Source organism: Pogoniulus pusillus, chromosome 14, assembly GCF_015220805.1.
Source record: "Pogoniulus pusillus isolate bPogPus1 chromosome 14, bPogPus1.pri, whole genome shotgun sequence".
Taxonomy (NCBI): domain Eukaryota; kingdom Metazoa; phylum Chordata; class Aves; order Piciformes; family Lybiidae; genus Pogoniulus; species Pogoniulus pusillus.
Genome location: NC_087277.1, coordinates 20,829,357 through 20,854,461, shown reverse-complemented (window position 1 = coordinate 20,854,461; position 25,105 = coordinate 20,829,357). Strand labels below are relative to the sequence as shown.

The window sequence follows — 25,105 nt, the reverse complement described above, 5'->3', positions numbered from 1 at the left end:
GCCTGGAGCACCTCTGCGCGAAGGAAAGGCTGAGACCTGGGGCTGTTGAACCTGGAGAAGAGCAGCCTGAGAGGGGATCTGCTCAATGCTCAGCAAGAGCTAAAAGCTGGGGAGCAAGAGGCTGGGGCCAGACTCTTCCCACTGGTGCCCAGGAACAGGCCAAGGGGCACCAGGCACAAAGTGGAAGCCAGGAGGTTCCCTCAGGAGCAGCTTCTTGGCTTGGGTTGTGAGCCCTGCAGCAGGCTGCCCAGAGTGGTCATGGAGTTTCCTTGTCTGAAGAGCTTCCAAAGGCAGCTGCCATTGTTACACTGGCATGCAGCTGTGAGTGACCCCACTGGAGCAGAGAGGTTACACTGGGGGAGCTCCAGAGGTCCATTCCCACCTCACCACTGGGATGGGGAAGGATCTCATGACATAGAACATGCAGTGGGCCTTTTCTCCAGCCACTCTTTGGTGTCCATTACTGTTAAGATGCAGAAGACTCCTCCATGATGGAACCATCCCACCCCTGGGGGCTGCCTGTGCATGCTGGCACCATCTGGCACAGACCAGTGACCAGCTTATCATCACTGGGTGCAATGAAGCCACTCAGCCATGACAAGGTGGGACCAATGATTGAATCCAGTGGGTGAAGTGTGCCAACACTGAGCTCACCCAGGTACCTGGAGGGATCTCTCCCCTGGCAGAGTGCCAGCACTTTCTGCAGAGGGCATTTCTGAGTCAGTAGCTGCCTCTTCACTAAACCACCTCTTGCCCAGTTTGGCTGATGCTGGGGAACACATCAGCCTGGGGATGCCACTTCACCCCCCTGGTAGTCAGGGACAACTGAGTGGTCCAGGGCATGCTCTGCCCAGAGGGGCTGTTCAGGGGCTTTATTGATTTGTCAGCTGGCGAGGCTGGCACACAGAGCACAGCTGGCAGACAGGGCACCAGCTGGCAGCTCAGCAAGGCATCCCCGTGCAGCAAGGTACAGCCCGAGCGAGGTACAATTGGTGCCACAGTGGAGGCAGTACCATGTGGAGCACCTGGCACAACGCAGAGCACAGGCAGTGCCTCGTAGGAGCACCCAGCACAGTGCAGAGTATTGGGACAGCACAGAGCACTGGCACAGAACATTGGCACAGTGCAGAGCATGGGCAGCACAATGCAGGCAGTGCCACATGGAGAACTTGGCACAGTGCAGAGCACTGATAACGCACAAAACACTGGCACAGTGCAGAGCATAGGCAGCAAAATGCAGTCAGTGCCACATGGAGAACCTGGCACAGCATAGAGCACCAGCACAGTGCAGAGCACGGGCAGCATAATGTGGGCATTGCCACACAGAGCACCTGGCACAGCACAGAGCATTAGCACAGTGCAGGGCACTTGCACAGGGCACAGCACAGGACACTGGCACAGGCCACTAGCAGAGAGTGTCAGCACACACAGGGCACTGGCACAGCACAGAACACCAGCACAATGTGGAAGACTGGCACAGTGCAGGACACTGGCACAGTGCAGGACACTGGCACAGTGCAGAGCACCAGCAAAGTGCAGCATGGTACAGCTGGCCTCCCAGGGCACAGCATGGCACAGCACAGCATGGCATAGCACAGCATGGCTTTGGCGTGGCATCAGTGATGGTTCCCATTGGCAATCCCCAACACCCAAGCCCAGCGTGGCAGTGCTGGGGATGGTCCTTTTCTCCTGCCCACTGGCAGAACCTCCCCTGATGCACTCAAGGAGAGGTGGGCAAGAAGGGTCCAGGGTGCCCCCTCCAGATGCCAGAGGTTTTAGGAGGCCGTGAGAGAAACTGTGGAATGAAAAGGGTCATGCTGAGCCCCGGTGAGGCTTCTGCTGATCCTGCTGGATCTGGCTGATGGGTTTGGATGCCAGAGCAAGTCCAGCTCACAAAGTCCTCTTCTCTGTCGATGCCAAGGCCTGCAGATCTACCAAGGCATCACCATGGTTCTTCTGTGCTGGGGGACCTGGGCACAATGGGGAGAGCTAGGAAAAAAGGATGGAGGGTGGTGGACCAGAAGCTGCTCCAGGGATTCCCAAGCAGCTCCTCTCCTTGTTCCTCCTGGTGCTGCCAGCTGGCAAAGAGGACGCACAGCTCTGGGACCTGCAAAGAGCAAAGCTTCTCATTCTGAGGGACACCTGTGACCGAGAGGATCCTGCAGCAGCTTCCATCCTCAGACACCTCTGGCAGGGGGTGCAGGGAGCTGTCCCCTCCCCAGCCCCTCACAGCTGCCTCTGGCTGGCTGTTTCAGGAGCGGGCAGCAGAGCACCTTCTGCCGGGGCCCAGCTTCTCCTGGCGCAAGGGAAGTGTCTCCTGTCGGCCCGTGGCTCCTCCAGGTGCTGCTGCCTCCCCGCACCACGGCTCCGGCGGGCACCGCTGGTGGGCTGCGGGTGAGGGTGGGCAGGAGTCCGGAAGACCCCCGGCGCTGGGCACCGCGCTGCAGCTGGCGCCGGGAGCGGGCTCACAAGGGCGGGGAGCGGTGCTTGTGGAAAGCATTTTCCAGGAAGGTCGCCAGCTTCTCGCAGTCATCCTGAAATAGAACGAAGATGTGCCAGGGAGCGGCGTGGCTTGGCTGCCCCGGGCACGGGTGGGAAGGGGCCTTAAAGGTCAGCCAGCTACAAACCCTGCCCTGGGCAGGGACACCTCCAGATAGGTTGCTCAAGGTCTCACCCAACCTGGCCCTGAGCACCCCCAGGGAGGGGACATCCACAAGGCTGGGCTGATCCCCAGACTGCTCCTTGCAGCTCTGCAGGCATCTCCAGCATCACCCCTGGGCTGGCACCAACTTCTGCAGACACCTCAAGGCCAAGAGCCCCTGGTGAGGGCTTACAAAGCCCCCAGTGTCCCAGCCCCGCTGGCTGGAGCTGTGCCCATGTCCCCTGGCTGCTCCCCCACGCTGCAGGACACGTGTTCCCAGCTCCTCCATCCCCGGGAGGGGAGCCAGGTGTGACCACGGCAGCGTGGGTGTGTTGGGTGAGGACATCTGCCACTGGTCACACTCAGAGCCAAAAATGGGATGGAATCTGCTCAGGAGCAACCATCCACCCACAAGGAGCAGGGGCTGGGGGACAGCTTGGAGTCTCCACAGCTTCCCTGAGCAACCTGTTCCAGTGTCTCACTACCCTCCTAATGTCTTATCTAAATCCAGCTTCTTCCTCAGCCTCCTTCCTCAGCTGGTTCCATCTCCAGCCACTGAGTCCCTCTCTGAGTTTTGGAACAGGTCCAGCCTCTTTGGTTTAGTTTAATTTCCACTTAAATTAGGTGGCCACTGGATCTTGGGTTGTTCCTATGTTCCCTGTCTGCACTGTCCTCACTTGGTCTCTGCTGCTCTGAGGCAGCACTTGGTCACCCCTGCTGCTGAATGGCTGATGCTAAGAAAGTCCTTGACTCCTGAGGACAGGATGTGTGGCCCAGGGGATCTTTTGTTAAGCTGCTGGAAAACCTGCAGCTGGGAGCAGGAGTCCTTCAGGTGAGGGTGATGTGGCACTGGAACAGGCTGCCCAGGGAGGCTGTGCATGTCCCCCCACCCTGGAGGTGTTCAAGGCCTTGAGCAACCTGGTCTAGTGGCAGGTGTCCCTGTCCATGGCAGGGGATTGGGTCTTCAAGGTCCCTTCCAACCCAAACCATTCCATGGTTCTATGATTCTAGGTCAGAAACAGGCAGCAGAACCCCAGGCTGGGAGTTCAAGATCTAGATAAGATCTAAACCAGGTTGGGAGTTCAAGATCTAGATGAGATCTAAACCAGGTTGGGAGTTCAAGGTCTAGATGAGATCTAAACCAGGTTGGGAGTTCAAGATCTAGATGAGATCTAAACCAGGTTGGGAGTTCAAGGTCTAGATGAGATCTAAACCAGGTTGGGAGTTCAAGATCTAGATGAGATCTAAACCAGGTTGGGAGTTCAAGGTCTAGATGAGATCTAAACCTCAAAGGTGTCTGGGACCTGTGGGTAGAGAAGATGCCAGAGAGGGGAAGATGGGTTAAAAGGAGGTCATCTTGGAGGATGTAGGAGGTACTTTATAGTCAATGGGAGGAGGACCTGTGTGGGGTGTGTTTTGCATCAGGAGTTGCCCCAACTCCATATATTCTCCAGGGAGCAGGAGAAAGGACCACAGCAGCACATCAGAGCTGGGCTTCAGGGTCACCACACTCAGATGGAGACAAGAAGAAGGTCTCCAGAACATCTCACTCACTGACACTGCCCTGTGCCTAATATCAGCACCAGAAGGAGGAGTCCTCCCAAAGTCTGTCTTCAGCCCAGAATCCAAAACTTGGACAAAAGCACAAGAAATGGGCTTTGATTTCAGCTGCTTCTCCCCAGGCTGCACCTCTGGGTGGGATGGGTGGACTGGGCTGCTCTTGGGACTCTGCAGGCAGCTGTGGGAGCAGCTGAGTGCTGGAGAGCCACCTCCTCTGGCACAGTGAGGTCAGAGACATCCAGGCAACAAAGGGACAACTGCTGGCAGATGGGAGGTGGCCTCAGCTTCCTGCTCCTGTTCTTACTCTGAGGCTGAGGGCACCAACCCCACCATCAAGGCAGGACTGTCCCTTCAAAGCAGCAGCCCAGGGCCAGGCATGAGCAAGGTATGGAGGCAAAACTCCAGACAGCCCAAACTCCACTGTGTGGCTGCTGGATGTGGGGTGGAGGAACTGGTCCTCTGCAGTGTCACACGGGCTTGAGGAGTGCAGCAGCACAATGGAGATGAGGAATGGTGAGGGCCTTACCTCGTGGATGAAGCCATAGTGCACCAGCTCCGTGGCCAAGTCCTTGGAGTTGTCAGCTGCAGAGACAAGGCATGGTGAGAACATGAAAGCTCCTGCATCTCCTCGCTCCTCCTCCACCAGCAAAGGCCCCGTCCCAGCCCACAGCAAGCCTGCCTCACACCTCGCCACGCTCCGGGGCACATGTTGGACACCTTGGGTTGGGTCAGATCTGCTGGGTAACCCTGGGGCACTCAGAGCTGGGCAGGGAATGGTCCAGGACAGGAACGAGCTCCAGTTCCACCAAGCCCAGTGGCCTTGGCAATGTGGAACTTTGGGATGTGCCCCACGTTTTGGCTCAGCTGAGCTCATGGAGTGGAGCCAAGCCAGGACCTGGGCAGCAGAGCACAAGGAGCTGGTGAGGCAGCAGCTTCCACATTCATTCCCAAGCTCTGTGCTTCAGCAGCCCAGGGAGTCCAGAAGGTTCCTGCATGCTTTACAAGAAGCCCACTGCATCAGAGCTCCTCTGAGGAGAGCCCTTCCTTTGGCTGTGCAGGTCCCTCAGGGAAGAGTTAACCCTCTTTGGCAGGGGCTGCAGACACTGCACCAGTGCTCACAGAATAAGGGACTGGTTTGGGCTGGGAGGGACCTTAAAGGTCATCTAGTCCATGGGCAGGGGCACCTTCCACTAGAGCAAGGTGCTCAAAGCCCTGTCCGACCTAGCCTTGGGAATGAGGGGAGAAGTCACCCTGCACCCCAAGGATCAGCCAAGGTCAGCCCACACTGCATGTCCCAGGGTGACAGGCAGGGGCTGGACAGCCACTTGCAGGGCTCCCACACCCACCTGAGGGTGCAGGGTGCTAGCACCTGCCAGGGCTCTAAGCCCTGGGGCAGAGCTGACAAGAGCTGGTTCCACATAGATCTGAGGGTCTGCTCTGCTCTCCCAGCACAAGAAGGAAGGCAAAGCTGGTTGGAAACCCAACCTGTGTCTAACCCAACCTGCCCAGGGCCACCAGGCAGTGCTTCTGTGCTCACACACAAAATGCCCTTGCAGGAAACCTACTGGGCAGCAGGTCGTAGCTCAGCTGGCGGTGCAGCTTGTCCTCCAGGATCAGCAGAAGGGTGAGCTGCAGGAAGAAGAGAGAGCTCTTTACCACACCTGTCTCTCCACAGGGCAGGAAGCTGCTGAGTGCCACCACCACCAGTAACTGCTGGCAGTGGTGGGCTGGGAACTGCCCAGTGCTGGGTGTCTGGGCCAGGGTGGTGTGAGTGTCTTGGAGGAAAGTTCTCTCAACAGTGAGTCCACCTGCAAGTGTCCAGCTAGAAGAGAGTAGTTAAAAGATGTCCAAAGACATTGAGATCTCCCTGCCATACAGCCAGAGGGGGGTGGTGGCTTTGTTCTTCTCTGGGCTTCTTTTATGACAGAGGGAAAGGGGCAAGTGAAAGTGGTCAGGCACTGGAACAGGCTGCCCAGGGGGTGGTGGAGTCACCATCCCTGGAGGTGTTTAAAAAATGACTAGATGTGGCACCTCAGAACACGGTCGTGGAGGTGTTGGGTAGAAGGTTGGACTTCATGACCTTAGAGATCTTTTGCAACCTTAAAGACTCTATAAGGCCTTTGGGTTGTGCAGTAAACTACCTGAGACCAACTTTCATCCCAGCCAGGTGCCAGAGGTGAGTTCAAGACCTGTAGGTCTTCCCCCAGTGCCTGGCATGGAACAGGAGCTGGATACTTACGTGCCACTGGGTCTTGTCCTCGTTCAGCTCCATGTTACACTGCATCTGCACCACCTGGAGGAGGAAACAGCAGGCACCAAATGGGGTTAGAGCTGCACATGCCCAGAAAGCTCCTCTGAGTGCTTCCAGCGATGGCCAGCAGGCCAGGAGACAGAGGCCAGGGCACAAAGTATGGCTGATGATGGTGGCAAACAGCATCTCATTATGTACTTGACAGCAAAGGGCAAACACCAGCTCTTGCCTAAGGGATGGAATAAATCCTGTCCAGGACATGGGCAGCAGTGGCCTGCCTGGCAGGAGACTTCACTGCTGGAAAGACTCTGGGGTAATGGTGGGCAGCAAACAGGACATGAGCTGCAACGTGCCTTGGCAGCAGGAGAGGCCAGCAGTGTCCTGGGGCATGGCCAGGACATGAGGGAAGTCATTGTTGCTCTTGTTGAACTTCATCCAGGTGCTGCAGTTAATTCTGGGCCCACAGAACAAGAGGGACATTGATGAACTGGAGCAAGTTCAGAGAAGGGCCATCAGAGTGACCCTCAGCTGGAGGGCTGAGAGGCTGAGGGAGCTGGGCTTGTCCAGCCTGGGGACAGGAAGGCTCTAGGGGATGGACACCAGCCTGGCCTTACCCATGATGGGGCTGTGCTGCAGCGCCAACACGCTCTGCTCAGGGGTGGATTCCACAATGGCTTTGGGGTGGCTTCACTTCCCTGCAGTGGAACCTGGGTGGGCTGGATCGATGGGCAGAGGGCAATGGAATGAGGTTGACCAAGGCCAAATGCCAGGCCCAGCCCCTGGGCCCCACCAAGGCCAGAAAGGCTCCAGGCTAGGGGCAGAGGGGCTGGAAAGTGCCCACTGGGGAAGGCCCTGGGGGGTTGGTGGCAGCAGCTGGAGAGGAGCCAGTGTGTGCCCAGATGGACAAGAAGGTCACCAACAGCCTGCCCTGGAGCAGCCCCAGGCTGGGCAGCAGGAGCAGGGCAAGGATGATGCCCCTGGAGTGGGGACACTGAGGAGACCACCCCTGGAGTGCTGGGCTCATCTTTGGGCCCTGACTCCAAGAAAGAGCTTGAGGGGCTGGAGGTGTCCAGAGAAGGGCAAGAGAACTGGGGGAGGGTCTGGAGAAGAAGGAGAAGGCTGCGGAGAAGGTGTGAGGAGCAGCACATAGCCCTGGGACATCCAATGCCACCAGGAGAACAGCTCTGACCAGGGCTGGAGCTCAGGGCATGGCTGAGGGAGAGGAGTTCCTGCAGCAGGACGTTTGGCATGGGACCACCCACCTGCTATCCCCACCTAGGAATGGCCTTACCTTCCTGGTTTCCACATCAAAGGGCTCTGGGGTGGGAGTCTTGGCCTTCTGAGGGTCCTCCTGGGGCTGGGAGAGTACACGGGGGAGGGCATGGGGCCTGGACACGGCAAAGTTCATCAGGGGGTAGATCCCATTCCTGGTGCAGACACAGAGGGAGGACAGTCACTGAGCCCTGTCCTCCTGCAGCCCTGGCACAGCTCATCTTTGTTGCTCCATGGCCCTGACCAGGGACCTGCCACCACAGAGCAGCTGCACTGGTGAGGCCCTTGTCTGCTCTCCCCTAGGGGGACCTCAGCAGGGACTACACACCACGGCCTGCCGTGAATGGCCTGCTCCAGTTCTGCCCTTGAGCCTGCCTCCAGGCTGCCCAGGCAGAGTCCCCAGGGCCCAGAGCTGGGCAGACCCAACCCCAGGCAGCCAGCACCACCCCAACCCACCTGACATCCTCCAAGAACTTGTCGAGCTCAAGGAAGGAGACCTCTGAGTACCTGGGAGAGAAAGAGGACACAGATGGCTGGGTGAGGCAGGAGAGCAGCAGTGCAGAGCTGCTGTGTTGTGAGACCAGGGCCACCAGGCTGGAGACGAGTCCTGGGCTCATGACCATGGCTGCTCAGAAACCTCTCCCTGTTCCTCACCTCCACTGCACTCCAGGCCGACCCTCCCTGCGGATCTCTGCCATCACCATGTTCAGGTCCAGCTCCTTGATCTTCTCCTCCACCACATTCTCTGGCATCAGATCTGGGGTGCAGGCAGAAAGGGGTTGTCAGCAGGGAGGTCCCATCAGATGGCCTCTGCAGCATGGCCTCCAGAGAAGCTCCTGGAGCCCCTGCCTCTCTCCCCAGCTCTTCTGGGACAGTGACAGGAGGTGGGATGGGGCAGGGTGACCCACAGATACTCTGCTGGGACAGTGACAGGAGGTGGGACGGGGCAGGATGACCCACAGGTACTCTGGTGGGACAGTGACAGGGGCTGGGATGGGGCAGGATGACCCACAGATACTCTGGTGGGACAGTGACAGGGGCTGGGATGGGGCAGGATGACCCACAGATACTCTGGTGGGACAGTGACAGGGGCTGGGATGGGGCAGGATGACCCACAGGTACTCTGCTGGGACAGTGACAGGAGGTGGGACGGGGCAGGATGACCCACAGGTACTCTGGTGGGACAGTGACAGGGGCTGGGATGGGGCAGGATGACCCACAGATACTCTGGTGGGACAGTGACAGGGGCTGGGATGGGGCAGGATGACCCACAGATACTCTGGTGGGACAGTGACAGGGGCTGGGATGGGGCAGGATGACCCACAGATACTCTGCTGGGATAGTGACAGGAGGTGGGATGGGGCAGGATGACCCACAGATACTCTGGTGGGACAGTGACAGGAGGTGGGATGGGGCAGGATGACCCACAGATACTCTGCTGGGATAGTGACAGGAGGTGGGATGGGGCAGGATGACCCACAGATACTCTGGTGGGACAGTGACAGGAGGTGGGATGGGGCAGGATGACCCACAGGTACTCTGGTGGGACAGTGACAGGAGGTGGGATGGGGCAGGATGACCCACAGGTACTCTGGTGGGACAGTGACAGGAGGTGGGATGGGGCAGGGTGGTCCCTGGGGGCTCACACTGGTTGTTGATGAAGCAGTGAGCTGCCAGCAGCTTCAGGGAGTGGACCTCGAAGAGCACACGGTGGAAGAGCAGGCTGTTGGCAGTGGGTCGCTTGTCTGGGTTGAGGGTCAGGCAGGACAGAATGAACTCCTGAGGGCCAGAGCACAGGCATCAGCTGGAGGGGAGCAGGACAGCCCCTGCTCCAGCCCCACCATGGCCACCACAGCTCCCCCTGGCAGCTCCCAGTGGCTGTTCCCTAGCATGGGCAGTAAGAGGAGCAGAGCTGAGAGGGGCTCCAGTGAGCCGGTCAGAGGTGTGCTGGGGGACAAGTTGCCCACAGGCCAGCAACGTGCCCTTGGGGCCAGGAAGACCAAGGCTCTCCTGGGGATATTCAGCAAGGGGGGCTCTCCTGCCCCTCTGCTCTGCCCTGCTCAGGCCATAGCTGCAGAGCTGGGGCCAGTGCTGGGCTCCCCCATTCAGGAACTCCTGGAGAGAGCTGGAAGCTGCTGGGAAGACTCTAAGCAGGGAAGGTTGAGGGGCCTGGGGCTGCTTAGCCTGGGCAGGAGAGAACTCAGAGGGGATCTTCTCACATCTGCAGGGTGTGGGGCAAGAGGCTGGGGCCAGACTCTTCCCACTGGTGCCCAGGGACAGGCCAAGGGGCACCAGGCACAAACTGGAAGCCAGGAGGTTCCCTCAGGAGCAGCCTCTTGGCTTGGAGCGCTGCAAAGCCTGGAGCAGGCTGTGCAGAGAGGCTGTGGAGTCTCCTTGTCTGGAGAGCTGGCGCAGGCAGCTGGGCACTGGGCTGCTGGGCACGGGCTGTGGCTGGCCCTGCTGGAGCAGGGGCTGCCCTCGGCGGGCACTCACCCGCATGTTGGGGTCGTCCAGCGAGTGCCGCGCCCGCGCGATGGCCTCCTCGGACACCCGCGTGTCGCCGTTGCTCTGGATCTCCAGCACGGCCATCTGCAGAGCAGAGCAGCAGCCAGGCTTCAGGGACATCCCTGGCCAGGTGCCCACCAGGACCCGCTGCCCTCCTGTGCTCCCCAGGGCTCCCGGGCCGCTGGGTCCCTGCCCTCGGGGCCCATTTCTGGCCAGCTCTGGGCTGCTCACAGGTCTGCGGTGGGGCAGACATGGGAGGCACCAGGCAGACCGAGCCCATGCCCTGCCTGGGCAAGCTGAGCTTAGGGCAGCAGGGCCTCCTGGAGCAGCATGGTCTGTACCCACCCCTCTGCCCTCTTGCTAGGGCTTCCACAGCCAAGGAGGAAGAGGAGGCACCAGCTAAGGTGGCCGAGAGGCACCAGCCGGGCATGGCAGGGGTGAGCTGAGCTACCACCCCCAGGGCAGGATGGGCCAGCAGCAGGAGATGTTCTGGTGACCCCAAGGAGATGCCTCCACCGCTGCAGGAGATCCCCAGCTCACAGCCAGGCCTAGAAAGGGCGAGGAGGCTCCCGGGGAAGGTGCCCAGGCCGCTGCAGTGCCCAGCAGCTGCTCTGTGCCCAGAGCTGGCTGCAGTTCCGTACCTCCAGGGCACACATCCCGAAGGAGAAGATGTCCACGGCTGTCCCATCTGTCTTCTCTGCAAAGCCAAGCCAGGACCACCTCAGCTCACCCGATCCAGATGGCATCTGCCAGGCTTTGGGGAGCTCCTGAGCCACCTCTGGTTCTGCTGGGCTCCTCTGCCCCACCAGTGACTGCCACAGCAGTGCCCATCCCATGTAGCCTCCACATCCTGCTACCCACTAACTAACCCCAAACTGTACCCATAGTGGTGCCAGGGTCGCGTGGCACCTGCTTGGTTACTTGTGGTCGACAGTGCCAGCTGTGACTGCACTCAGTGATCCTGCAGAGCCTGGCACCCACACCTGGCACAGGGCATCCCCTGTCCTGCACCCACACCTGGCACAGGACCCCCCGCATCCCTCTGTGCCCACACCTGGCATAGCACTCCCCACATCTCTCTGTACCTACATCTGGCATAGGACTCCCTGCATCCCTCTGTGCCCATGCCTGGCACGGCACGCCCTACATCTCTCTGCACCCACGCCTGCTACAGGATGCCCCATGCCCCCCAAGCCCACAGCTAGCATAGGCCCCCTGCAGCCCCTGTGCCCCCTGGCACGGGCACTCACGGCCGTACTCCGGCGGGAAGAAGTGCAGGTTGCGCAGCTCCTCCCTCTCGATCCTGATAGGGCTCCGCAGGTCGTCGGGCAGCGCTGCGGTGGGAAGGGGACACCTCCAGCACCTGACTCCTCTGAGCTGCCCCCAGGGGGCTGCGTGCCCTTTCGCCCAGCAGGGCCACCCATGGGCACCCTTCTGCTCCCAAGTCCCAGGCGGACAGAGGTCCCAGGGGGTCTGTGTGTTCTCTTGCCCACCCAGACTACCCACGGGCACCCTTCTGCTTCCATGTCCTGGCTGCCTGCAGGGCCCAGATGCTGCTGAGAGGCATCATGCCCCCTGGTAAGAGCTGCTCAGGGCTGCAGAGGAGGAACCCCTGGAGGTTCGGGAGGGGCTGGAAGCGACCTCTGGAGATCATCCATCCGAGCCCCTGCCAGAGCAGAGGGAGACTGACCCAGGGATGGGACCGAGGTGGCAGTGAGAGGTGGCAGAGGGGCACTCACCGTTTGCGAACACCCGGTGCCAGACTGCCATGCAGCGCCGAGGCGGGCACACAAGGAGAGAGAAGAGAAGGTTCCAACCCTTGCTCACCATCACACCACCATCCCACACCACCCCAACACCACCCAGCACCACCCTAACACCACCTCACACCACCCCAAAACCACCCCAACAACATCTGACACCACCCCACACCCCCTCACATGTTCCCATGTCCCTCAGTGCCAGCTGCCCCCCAGCAGGTGCCCACCGGAGCCGATCTTGATGAGCCCATTGTGCTGGATGAAGATGGTATCACTGGTCAGGTTGCCGTGGATGATGGGAGGCTCACAGGAGTGCAGGAAGCTGGGGGGCACACACCTGCCCTGAGCACCTCACTCATGCCCAGGGGCAGGCAAAGCAGTGCCAACCATGCCCTCCTTACCTGAGGGCAGATAGGATCTGGGTGCACCAACGCTTCCAGGCCTAGGGCAGAGACCAGAGCTCCCATCAGTGCCCAGCAGCTGCACCTGGTTCTGGCCACCCATGGCCCAGGGACATCTGGCCCCCACAGCCCTGCAGAGCTGCAGCCTGGGGTGGATGTCAGGCGCTGTGCCAGCCTTAGCAGCCTCCTTCCCAGCCCCAGGCTGGAGGACACCACCAAGTGCTGGTGGGAGCAGGGACAGTAAATGCCAGCTCTGGCAATAGGGTCCATGGTGCTCACCAACAGCTAGAGCAGTGCCAGGCTGGTACCAGGCTGAGCTCCACCCTCTCTGGGTCCCAGAAGTGTAACCCATGTCCCCAGCCAGCGGAGCCCTGCCTGCAGAGCCCATGCCAGACCCACAGGCAGCGGGTTTGCAGGTGGCACTGGTGCCTCCAGCCCAAGCCCTGGTCCCTCGCTGAGGCTGGTGGAGAAGCAGCTCCCTCCTGAAGCCCAGGCAGCAGCAGAACCTTGCTGCTGCAGCTTCCAGAAGGTTCCCCACCCCTGGGGCAGGTCCTAGCAGCAGGATCCCATCCTGGGCTGTCCTGGGAAGCTCTGCTCTAGCTCTGACCACCACCAAGGTGCCACTTCCCTACAGCAGGTAGTCCCTGGGCAACTTGGGGAGCAATCACACCTCATTCAACCTTCTAAGTGACCAGACACCTTCTCTGTGCCAGAGGGTACAGAGCTGCCCAGCTGTGTCCCCAGGGCCCCCTGTGCTGCTCCCAGGAACCCACCCTGGCATTCATGGCCTTGTGGTTCTTCTTGGTCTTCTTCAGGAACTGCTTCAGGCTCCCCGAGGACACATACTCCGTGATGAAGATGACCTGGCAGGGAAGGTCAGCATCAGCTCCCTGGGGGTCCTGCCCTGTCAGCACCCTGGGCTGCTTCAGTGGGCAGCACAGAGTCCTGGCAGGGAAGGAGCAGGGCTGGAATCCCTCCCTGGATGCCACTGGTGTCCCTCCCCCAGCCTGGAGACCCCTCCAGACCCTCTGAGCCCTCCCTACCCGAGCCTTCAAGTCTTTCACATCCAGCCAGTACTTGTGCAGCTTCACGATGTTGGGGTGATCCACCAGCACCAGCTGCTCAAACATGGTCTTGATCTTCTCCTGCGGGGAGAAAAGGACAAGGAGGGGTGCCAGGAGGGCACCTCTGAAAGTGAGGAGACCCACGGCTGGGGAGGGGGCTGTGCCTCCAGGCACAGGAAAGCTGGGTTTGGGAGGCAGCAGATGAGGGAGCTACCTCTGAGAGGCCAGGGAAGGCTCAGTGCCAGGGAGATGAGAGCACAGCATGAGGTGGACCACCATCAGCCACCAGCGATGCCAGGGCAGGTGGGCACTGTCCCTGAAGGGATACTGACCCTAGTGGGACATTGACTGCGGTGTGCCAGGCACTGCAGGCACCAGTATGTCCAGAGGAGGTGGGCATGGTCCCTGATGGGAGGCTGACCCCAATGGGACACTGACTAAGGTGTGCCAGGCACCATAGGCACCAGCAATGCCCAGGGCTGGTAGGCAAGGACACTGCTGGGTAAGTGGCACCAACCTCATGAGCTTTGAAGGCCTTCTTGTCAGTGAAGAGCAACTCATTCCACACCACTTCCACACCCTCCTCTGTGTCCATGGCCAGGAAGGTGCTCTGGATGCCAGGCATGTTGCCCTGGTTCACCTGTGGGCATAGGAAGCGGTGAGACAGCCTGGCTGTGCCCTGACCACAGCCACCACGTGCTGGAAGCACCTCAGCCCTGAGGTCTCTGCTGGAGGACTGCAGGGTGAGGGGAGCAAACCTCTGCCCACTGTCTGTCCTGCCCTCAGGGCCAGCCTGCTCAGCAGCCTGGGCACTGCAGCAGCTGGCACCACATCTCCAGGGGCTGAGCACACAGGAGAGAGCCAGGATGGGGGCAGCTCCTGTGCCAGCTCCCCTCCTGAGTGCATTCAGCACAGTGAGGTTCTTCCACTTTCCTCATCCTTCTCTAAGTCACGGAATGCTTTGGGTTGGAAGAGACCTTAAAGCTGCTGAAGTGACCCAGCACTGTCAGGGCACCACCAAATCCTCAGCTCCACAGCTCTTAAACCCCGCCAGGGATGGGGACTCTACCAACGCCCCAAGTTTGGCACAAGAGATCTCAGCCTCACCTGGCTCCAGTCTCCTCTCAGGCACTTGCAGGCAGCCAGAAGGTCTCCCCTCAGCCCCCTTTTCCTGCAGGCTCCACTACCCCAGGTCCCTCAGCTGCTCCTCACAACTTCTCCAGACCCTTCTCCTTTTCCAGACCCTTCCCCAGCTTCATTGCCCTTCTCTGGACACCTCTAGTCCCTCAAGGTCCTTCTTGGAGTCAAGGGTCCAAATGTGACTCAAGGTGTGGCCTCACCAGGGCCCATGAGGCATGAAAAGAGGACTGTTCTGTGGCTGCCAGGGCAGAGCTCCGCAGCGTCCCAGGGCAGCTGTGGGCACAGACGTGGGCACACGACACCCCCAGCACTGGCAGGGCACAGCCAGGCAGCTCGTGGCCCAGTTCCTGCTGCAGACACAAAGCACCTCTGTTCCTTGTTCTCCACACTCCAGGCTCCACCAGCTCCAGAGAGCCCAGCATGGAGCTGCCAGAGAAGTGGCCTCACTGACACAGCCTCCCAGTGCTCCCAGCATCTGCCCAGTGCAGGCACAGCCCGAATGGAAGTGCCCAGCATGGGTATTACTGGGTACAGTGGGGCTCAGCCCAGCCCTCACAAGATCCCCCAGTCCCAGCCTGGTGGGGTGGGCAGGGACCTCTGGAGCTCACCCAGAGCAGCCCCTGCTCCAGCAGGGTCACCCACAGCAGGTGCCCAGCATCCCAGTGCCCAGCTGCCTGTGCCAGCTCTCCAGACAAGGAAACTCCACAGCCTCTCTGCACAGCCTGCTCCAGGCTTTGCAACCCTCCAAGCCAAGAGGCTGCTCCTGAGGCAACCTCCTGGCTTCCAGTTTGTGCCTGGTGCCCCTCGGCCTGTCCCTGGGCACCAATGGGAAGAATCTGGCCCCAGCCTCTTGCCCCACACCCTTTAGCTCTTGCAGAGCACTGAGAAGATGCCCTCTCAGGCTGTTACCCAGGCTCAGCATCCCCGGGTCTCTCAGCCTGTCCTCTTCAGAGTCTTCCCAGCCTGCCTTGGGCTCTCTGCAGCAGCTCCCAGGCTGTGCTGAAGTGTGGAGCCAGCACTGGCCCCAGCTCTGCAGCTGTGGCCTGAGCAGGGCAGAGCAGAGGGGCAGGAGAGCCTCCCTTGGCCTACTGCTGACATTGCTGAATGTCCCCAGGAGAGCCTTGGCCTTCCTGGCCCCAAGTGCACGCTGCTGACTGATGGGCAGGCAAAATGTTCCCTGCTCTGAGCAGAAATGGACCTTTCCATCTGGTACAACCAAGCTGGCGCTGAGCAGCTGCTCTGACCTCCACGGGCATGCAGATGCTGCCCTATGGAGAGGGACCCCTCTGGGGTCAGGAGGAACCAGCTATGGGTCACCTTGGTGACCTCAGGCTGTGCTCTCAGGGGTTCCTGGCAGCTGCGTGTGCTGCTGCTGGTGGGCACAGGGCGGGGAAGAGGCGAGGGACCTCCCTGCTCAGGCAGCTTCCAGGCAGAAGCCAGCCCAGAAGCTCGCTGGGGACACAGCAGCCAAGGTTTGCAGGAGATCAGGTGGCTCCTTACAATAAACCACAGCCTCCTCCACCTCACTGGGGATGGAGCTGGCCAGAGCAGGAGGCTTCAGCCCAGGGGTTCTGGGGCCCTGTGAGAACAGCGGTGGCACAGGGCAGGAGATGCTGGCACTTAGACCCAGCTTGGAGAAGAAAACAAGGGCAAGCTGCATTGTCAGCTGTCTTGAGTGGCTCCAGGAGATGGGAAGGACATGGCCATGGTGCCTGGACTCTGCTGGTCCCCTGCTTCTCCTCAGCACCCACGCTTGTGTCCTCAGGACAAGCACATGCTGGCCTCATCCAGAATCATTTGGGTTGGAAAAGATCTCCAAGCTCCTGGAGTCCAACCACTGACCCAGCACTGCCAGGACACCACCAAACCATGGCCCTCAGCACCACAGCTCCACAGGCTGGAAAGCGCTTCAGGCATGGGGACTCCACCACTGCCCTGGGCGGCCTGCACAAGCCTCAAGGGGCAGAAACTGTTCCTCATAGCCAACCTAAATCTCTCCTGGGGCAACCTGAGGCTGCTTGCTCTTGGCCTCTCACTTGTTCCGTGGCAGAAAAGACCAAACCCCCTCAATGCATTGTGCCCCTGGCAGGGGGCTGTGCCCATGCTGCCCCAGTGCAGGGCAAAATCCTGGCTGGAGGGGAGGCTGGCAGGATGTAAGGAAGGAGATGCCCACAGCATGCACAGTTTACCTGACCCCTGGTGACACCACAACTTGATCCCTCTTGGCACAGGGAGCTGGCAGGATTTGCTGGGCACGAGGCTGAGCAGGGAACATGATGTGCCCAGGAGAGAACCTCTGCAGAGCAAACCCTGCTGCAGGACCTCCTGAGCCCTGCCTGGGCTTCTCCGGGGACTTTGCTGAGGTTACAGTTGGCAAGGAGGTGCCACACACAGGGACACACCTCGGGCTGTGTCCCCTCAGAGCAAGGAGCAGATGGAGGAAGGTGTCTCTGCAGGAACAACCCTGCCAGCCTGACTCTCAGCCGCCCTTGCTACCTCCAAGCCACCTCCATGTTCCCTGGCTCAGCAAAACCTGTCCTGCCCTCTTCACACCACATTGTGGCCCTGGCCAGTGAGTCCCCACTGGCCCCTCAGCCCCCCAGGGACAGGGACTGCAGAAGAGGGTGGGTAGAGAGATGCCCAGAGATAGGAGCTGGAGCAGGTCCTACAGGAGCAGCAGAGAACAGGCAGTGGGTACCTGGGGGTGAGAGGGCCACACAGGGTCTAGGCAGTGGGTACCTGGGGGTGAGAGGGCCACACAGGGTCTAGGCAGTGGGTACCTGGGGGTGAGAGGGCCACACAGGGTCTAGGCAGTGGGTACCTGGGGGTGAGAGGGCCACACAGGGTCTAGGCAGTGGGTACCTGGGGGTGAGAGGGCCACACAGGGTCTAGGCAGTGGGTACCTGGGGGTGAGAGGGCCACACAGGACCCTGCTGTGGAGCTCTCTGGTTGAAGAGCCAACTCAACCTCCACCCTGAGCTGGGGTCTCTGCCTGGAGACCCAGTGGCACAACTCTGAGCCCTTTTGTCCCCAGGAAGGCAGCCAGCACCAGCACCAAGCAACTATGGAGTGAGCTGAGCCTGGCAGGATGTCACCTCATGACGGGGACACCAGGGGCTGTGATAGAAGAGCTGCCAGGTGACACCCATCCATCTGCAGCCCACAGCAGGACAACGGCTCCAGCCTGCAGGGTCTGCGTTGACCCTGCATGAGCTAGAGCTGGAGCAAGGACAGAGACAGAGGCAGGAGCAGGAGCTGGGAGAGAAGCTGGAGCAGGAGGAGACATCTGCAGTGCCCGCTAAACCTGTTCTCCCCGGTGCTCCTGTTACACAACCAGCAGGTGAAGGGAACTCACCACACGGAAAATATTTGGATTCCAGAGGAGCATTTGGTCCCACCCTCACAAAACCACCTTCTCAGCACTAACTGAACTGACCTGGACACACCGGGGGCCAGGAGAGCAGGTGGTGAAAGGGTTCACGGCCAGCACAGGAGGATGTGCAGCAGCAGAGCCCTCCCACCCCAGAGGCACCCATTGCATCCAGCCCATCGACATGGACCTTCCCAATCCATCCCAGGAAATCCTCTGCCCATCAGCAGCAGGAGGAGGTCATTGGTTAACAGCTGGTTAAGAATCCCCAAATTCCTGAATCCCAGCATGGAGGCAGCTGGAAGGGACCTCTGGAGCTCACCCAGAGCAGCCCCCTGCTCCAGCAGGGTCACCCACAGCAGGTGCCCAGCATCCCAGTGCCCAGCTGCCTGTGCAAGCTCTGCAGACAAGGAGACTCCACAGCCTCTCTGCACAGCCTGCTCCAGGCCTTGCAACCCTCCAAGCCAAGAGGCTGCTCCCGAGGGAACCTCCTGGCTCCCAGTTCGTGCCTGGTGCCCCTTGGCCTGTCCCTGGGCCCCACAGGGAAGAGTCTGGCCCCAGCCTCTTGCCCCCCACCCTTTAGCTCCTGCTGAGCACTGAGAAGATGCCCTCTCTGGCTGCTCTTCTCCAGGCTCAGCAGCCCCAGGTCTCTCAGCAAGACTTGGAGCAGAATTGACCTGGTGCTGGCAGGAGGGGGCTGGACATTGCCCAGCCACTGCATGCCTCTGTCTGCCCATCCCTGTGCCCAGCAGCTGCTGCAGCAAACCCTGGGGTCCCTGTTGTGCTGCCTGCACTGGGCACAGGGGCAGGAGGGGACTTTTCCACTGCCCAAGTAAGAGCCTGAGTGCTGAAGGCAATGCAAGTTGTGTCTGCCAGACCATGGACCATCTGCAAGCACCTGGCCAGTGGGCAGGGGTGCCCAGGTGGCAGCTGGAGCCCAGGAGCTGTTTGTTTCAGCCCAGGAGGTGTTGGCTTCAACCCAGGAGCAGTTTGCCCCCAGGCAGGAGACTCGAGCCCAGGCTGTGCACTACCCTGAGCCACTCCCCAGCTCAGTGGCACCTTGGAAATTTACTGGCACATCCTTGAGCCCAGGACCAGGTGGTAGGAGGGCTGGAGAAGAGCCTGCAGAACCTGGCAGGGAAAGGGAAGGGCCCCCACCACCAGCATGAGCTGGGCATGACTCAAGCAGGCAGAGCCTGGGTGGGTTGTGCTGGGAGCAGGAGGGGACAAGGGCAAGCTGGATGCACAGCATCCCAGGCCCCCAGTGCCCACCAGTCCAAACTGCAGGCCAGGGGTGGGTTCTGCAAGGCTCATCCAGAAGCTGATGGACTGTGCTGGTGATCTCATTCCAGCTGGAAAAACCCAAACAGCAACAACCCCTCAGGAGCAGGGCAGCAGAGCAGCAACCAGCAGGAACCAGCGGAAACCATCCACTTTAACAGGGATGCACTGGGATGGGCATTTCCCCTTCTGCTGCACTGGCACCCAGCAGACCCAGCTGAAGATCTGAGCAGTGTGGTCTCCAGGAGAGCCACCACCTCTCCTGAATGCTGTGGTGATGCCAAGACCATCAAATGCCAGGAGCACCTGATGGCCCTCAGTCCATTTTGTGACGCAGCTTTGGGACACCTCCACGGTCCCAGAGGCGGCAGACAAAAGGCTCTGGGGCTCTGCAGGTTCTCTGGTTACACCAGAGTGGAGACCTGGACCTTCTCTGGTTACACCAGAGAGGAAGGAGAGAGGAGACACAGGGCCAGGAGGAGAAGCCTCCAGTACTTATCCACTGTGAACAATCCCCCCAGGTAGGAAGACCAGGGAGGGGGCGACACGAGCTTGGTGAAACCAGAAAGGAGCCAAACTAGAGGGGTGCCAGCAGCTGTCACCCTGCTGAGCCCAGAGCTGGGCATGTGTGGGGCATGGTGGAGACTCCAGAGCAGGCAGGAGGTGCCCTGGGAGCTCCCCCCGGAACTCTCTGGAGCAGGAGGTGCTGTGGTGGAGCAGAGGGAGGGGAACAATGAGCGTGTCAGGGCAGGAGAGAGGACAAGCCCCGGCTCCAACCTCCACCACGCTGACGTCAGGTCCCTGCCGGCAGCAGAACAAGGCTGGGGATTGTTCCACCCGCGGGGCTCAGCCAGGATCAGGGCAGCTTTGGGAGGGGGATGGAGCACAGGGAGAGGAGACCTGGAAGGTGACAAGGAGGATGCCAGCCCTGCCTATGGCTGGACTCCATGCTGAGAAGACCTCACTGTCTGCTGCCAGCCACATCCACCTGCCTCCAAGTTCTGCTGCCCCAGGTCCAGCAACCTCACCTGGTGTCCCAAACAACCCCAGCTAAACCCACCCCAAACTGCCCCACCTCTAGTTTGGGGCACGGGGCAAAGCCTTGTGCCAGTGACCTGCCCAACCTTCCATGGGCACCAGCAAGTCCATCCTGAGATCTCTGCAGCAAAGCCATGGCACCAGTGTGGGGAGGAGAGCAGTGGAACCAAGAGTGGTGGACAACCTCACAAAGTTGGAGGCTCTCCAGGCAACCCATAGCAGGGTGGATGACCTCCAGGAAAGCCATGGCACAGTGGGTGACCCCCACTGCAGCAGTAAGCAGAATCCCAGGAACTCTCCTGCCCCTCCACATCCATCCCTGTGGTCTGCTGCCATCTCCCAACCTTTGGCAGTGCTCCATAGATCCCCACTGCAGACTGTCCAAAATCACTCAGTTTCCCTCAAATCCTCCTTCAGCAGCTCCTCTGCTCCCTCCTGTTCTCCTCCTGCTGCTTCTGCAAGTTACAGATCCTGCTTTAAGGGATGGGTAGCATCGACCCTTCTAAAGATGGTGGCCAAAGTGGTCCATTTCAGGCAAAATTGCCCGTGGCCCTTCTCCATCTCCACCAGCCAAGTTGGAGCTGGGTTCCCACAGAGCAGACCACGGTGATGGAGGACACAGCAGTGCTCCAAGTGCAGAAAGCTCTAAACTTCAGTGCTGTGAAACAGCTGCACTTTGCCCCAACACTAGGAGTAACCCAGAGCTTGCTCAACAGGCAGAAGAGCAGGTGAGGACACCTCGAGATGGGCAGGAGAGGATGCAGAGGTGATTGAGATAACGACCTGGAGCTGGTCAATGTAAGCAGTGTGGTGCTTGCGAGCAGTACTTGCCAGCGATCATTACTGCTCACAGTGCTCCTCACAGCAGTGTCCACAACTAATGGTTGGACTCAATGTCCTTAACCATCTCTTCCAACCAACATGATTCCATGATCTATGGGTCCCAAAGTGCTCTCTCCAATGGATGAAAGGTTTGTGCAAGCAGCAGGAATGCCTGGGACCTCTGTTCTGGGTCCCAGAGGTCACTCAGGAGCCTGTGTGCCGAGAAGGAGCACTGCAGAACTTCTCACACAAGCAGCAAACCGCTCAGTTCCTCTTCCTGACCACTCCAATTCCTTCAGCAGACTGGGAAAAGCAAATGGAGTCAAAAGAGAAACAACTTCTGGAAGAACTTCTGGAACAGCTTCGGTTCCCACGTGGAAATGTCCCCACAGCGATGCTCCCGGGCTGCTCCTCCACAGGGATCCAGAGGAGAAGGGAAGGAGGCAGAGCATGGGCAGAGCTGGCACACAACAAGGCTCACAAGACATTCTCCACATGTTCTCCACACACTCTGAGTGCTTCTGCTTCCTGAACTATTCCTGGAAGTCTGTGACTTCCCATCCATGAGGAATGTTGCAGCACCAACAGGTGAAGGACGTTGTGAGGGAAATGTTCTCCCTGGTGGCCCTGACTGTGCTTAGCCCCGCATGAAGACCTTGGCAGGTTCTAGCTGTTGTTCTCTGCACCTGATGGTGGTGTGATGAAGCTCCTGCTGCTGCTCTGCATTCTGGTGGAGCTGTGACAACCACGGTGTCATCCTCTGCACGTGGCACTAACACACCAGCAGCTCCCTGCATGCTGTGCCACAGAGCACCATGGCCTGAGCATCAGAGCATGGGATGGGATGGGACGGGATGAGGGGCTTGACAGAATCAGAGAATCATGGAATCATTGAGTTGGAAGAGGCCTCCAAGCTCATGGAGTCCAACCACTGACCCAGCACTGCCAAGGCATCATCAAACCATAGCCCTCAGCACCACCTGGATCAGGCCTGGTTATGCCTCAAGGGGCACAAATTGTTCCTCATGGCTAACCTCAGCCTCTCCTGGGGCAAATTGAGGCCACTTCCTCTTGGCCCAGCCCTTGGCACAAGAGATCTCAGCCCCACCTGGCTCCAGCTCCCTCTCAGGCACTTGCAGACAGCCAGAAGGTCTCCTCTCAGCCTCCTTTGCTGCAGGCTCCACTACTCCAGGTCCTTCAGCTGTTCCTCACTTCTCCACACCTGTCTCCTGCTTCTCCAGACCCTTCCCCAGTTCCCTTGCCCTTCTCTGGACACCTCCAGCTCCTCAAGCTCTTTCTTGGAGTCAAGGGCCCAAACCTGACCCCAGCACTCAAGCAGTGGCTTCCACAGTATCCCCAAACCAGGGGGTCCATCCCTGCCCTCTTCCTGCTGGCCACCTCAGCTTGTCAGCTGCTGCTGAAGGTCTGCAGCCTCAGTGCCACTGTCCCGCCACTCACCCACATCCATCATCACCACCTCTCCTTAGGGGTGGCAGAGGGACCCACCACCAGAGCATGATGAGGGGCTGGGATGAGCTGAGATGGTCCAGAGCGCCTCCCTGGGGAGGAGGAACCAGGTGCCCAGCCCTGGGGGTGGAGGTGCCCCCCGTGAAGGGGTAACGGGACCAGTCCTGTCACCACCATTCACCCACAGAGTCCTCGTTCCTGCAGCAGCTGCCCAAGCAGTGACCCGTGGCCACCAGCCTGATCCAGGAAAACCTGCCAGGACCCAGCTTGGTGCCAGCTCCCACCACTCACCAGGCATGGCTGCTGGCACCAGGCACCCATCACCGGGGCATGGCAAGCCTAGGTTCCCATACATGGCACAGCCCAGCTCCCTGCATTGGGCGCTGCGCTGCTCCCCACACCAGCTCTCCGCACCGGACGCCCTGCACCGAGGCACCACAAGCCCAGCTCCTCACACATGGCACAGCCGGCCCCTGCGCTGGGCACCCCACACCAGGCACCCCGCGCCGGACACCCTGCACCGCGGGGACATGGCCATGCCAGCTTCCCATACTGGAGCACAGCCTGGCTCCCCACACCGAGCTCCAGTCCAGTTCCCAAACCAGGACCCCCACACCGGGGCTTCCCCTCCCCGGCATCGTTCCCGCGATCCCGCAGCTGCGGCCACGGCCGGGGCCCGGCAGCGCTGCCTTGTCCGGGTCCCTGTCCCGGTGTCCGTCCGGTGCCCGTCCCGGTGCCCGCACGCACCTGCTCGCGGCGCTTGTGCCAGCGCCCGCAGGGGCTCTCCTCCAGCACCTCGCTCTCCTCCTCGCTCTCCTCCTCCTTCTCCTGCGCCAGCCGCGCGTCCGGCTCCGGCACCGCCATCCCGGACCGAACCGGGCTGAACCGAGCCGAGTCGTTCCGAGTCAGGCCGAACCACGGACTGACTGCGTCGAGCTGCTCCGAACCGAGCCGAGCTGCTCCGTACCGAACCGTGCCGACCTGCGCCGAGCTGAGCCCAGCCGAGCTGCGCCGAGCTGAACCGAGCCGCGGGCTGGCGGCGACGAGCGAGCCGCGACGAGCCGAGTATCTCCGAACTGAGCCGAGTCAATCCGAGACAAGCCGAACCGGGGGCTGACAGCTCCGAACCTCTTCGAACCGAGCCGAACCGCTCCGAACCGAGCTGCTCCAAATTTCGGGTGGACAAAGCTGACCCGCTCCGAACGGAGCCGACCCGCTCGGATCCGATCCTCTCCGCTCCGAATCGCTTCGAACCGGGCCGAGCCCTTCCGAATCGCTCCGAGCCGCTCGGAGCCCAGCCGCGGGCTGTCAGCGCCGCGGGGCCGTCCCGGGCTCGTCCCGCCCCGCTCCGGACGTGCTGCCGCGCACGGCCCGCCCCGCCCCGCCCCGCCCGGTCCGGTCCGGCACGCGGCTCCCCTCGGGCGCTCCGGACCCGCCGGGCCCCCGCCGAGCCCGCCTGGGTTCCTCCCGCAGCCCCGCTCCTCGCAGGGCCCGGAGCTCGGCCCCGCACCCTCCGCTGGGCCTCTCTTCCCCCGGCCTCCGGTCAGGCCCCTCTCGGCGGGGCCCCCGAGCTCCCCCGGCCCTCCCAGCAGCCCCGAGCGCTGCCGCCTTCCTCTCCATTACAGACACCGTCATCACCATCATCGCCTGCATCACCTTTATCACCTCCACCATCGTCCCCTCCATCACCTCCACCATCATCTCCACCATCACCTGAGCGCTGGGCTTGTGACCCTCATAAAGCTCAGCAGGGCCAAGCCCGAGGTGCTGCACCTGGGCCAGGACAAGCCCCGATGTCAACCCAGGCTGGGGCTGAAGGGCGGCAGAAGAGCCCCGGGGGGAAGAACTTGGGGGCTGGTGGGTGAGAGGCTGGACATGAGCTGGCAGCAGGTCTCTGCTGAGACCCCACCTGCAGCTCTGGACTTCTCTGCATGGACCTGTGGAAGTGGGGCTAGAGGAGGCCACAAAGATGATCTAAGGGCTGGCAGCCCTCTGCTCTGAGTCAGGGTTGAGAGAGTTGGGGTCGTGCAGTCTGGAGAAGAAAAGGCTCCAGGGAGACCACCTGATGGCCTTCCAAGACTTCAAGGGGGCTCCAGGAGACCTGGGGTGCAGACCCAGGCCCAGGGGTGCTGGGTTTAAACTGCAAGAGGGAGATGGAGCCTGGGGCTGCGGAAGAAATTCTGCACTGGGAGAGTGGGGAGAGCCTTGCCCAGGTTGCCCCCATCCCTGGAACCATTCCAGGTCAGGTTGGTGGTGTTCTGGACAACCTGCTCTAGTTGCAGATGTCCTTGCTGAGTGCAGGGGTTGGACTGGGTAGCCTTCGAAGGTCCCTTCCAAGCATTCTGTGATCTCCCTGCCATCACCACTGCCACCTTCCTCACCATCTTCCCCGACCAGGGGCAGCTCCATGACGGGTTCCAGTGGGCTGGGCTCCTGTGCACCCAGACACCTCTTCAGCAGCTCTAAGTGAGGAGTCCTGCAGATGTTGTCATTCCTCCTGAAAGCTCCTGGCTCACTCAGTGTTTTTCTGCTC

At 60.6% G+C, this 25,105-nt stretch overlaps 1 protein-coding gene across 2 annotated transcripts; it reads right to left on the bottom strand.

Annotated features, from left to right (window-relative positions):
- Positions 1–842: 842 nt before the first annotated feature.
- Positions 843–23,899, bottom strand: NRBP2 (nuclear receptor binding protein 2). 2 transcript variants are annotated; one of them, XM_064154513.1, is made up of 18 exons: positions 23,320–23,899; positions 13,972–14,094; positions 13,434–13,535; positions 13,164–13,253; positions 12,391–12,431; positions 12,217–12,311; positions 11,969–11,992; positions 11,480–11,563; positions 10,871–10,983; positions 10,218–10,313; positions 9,371–9,503; positions 8,379–8,481; positions 8,181–8,231; positions 7,744–7,879; positions 6,441–6,494; positions 5,767–5,830; positions 4,728–4,783; positions 843–2,534 (listed from the first exon to the last, which is right to left on the bottom strand). In XM_064154513.1, exons 1-18 carry the CDS (start codon positions 23,434–23,436, stop codon positions 2,466–2,468), a joined length of 1,551 nt encoding a protein of 516 aa, XP_064010583.1. In that variant the 5' UTR covers positions 23,437–23,899; the 3' UTR covers positions 843–2,465. The 2 variants fall into 2 exon arrangements, with proteins under 2 accessions (XP_064010583.1, XP_064010584.1); XM_064154514.1 differs by having other exon boundaries at positions 10,871–10,926.
- Positions 23,900–25,105: the final 1,206 nt, after the last annotated feature.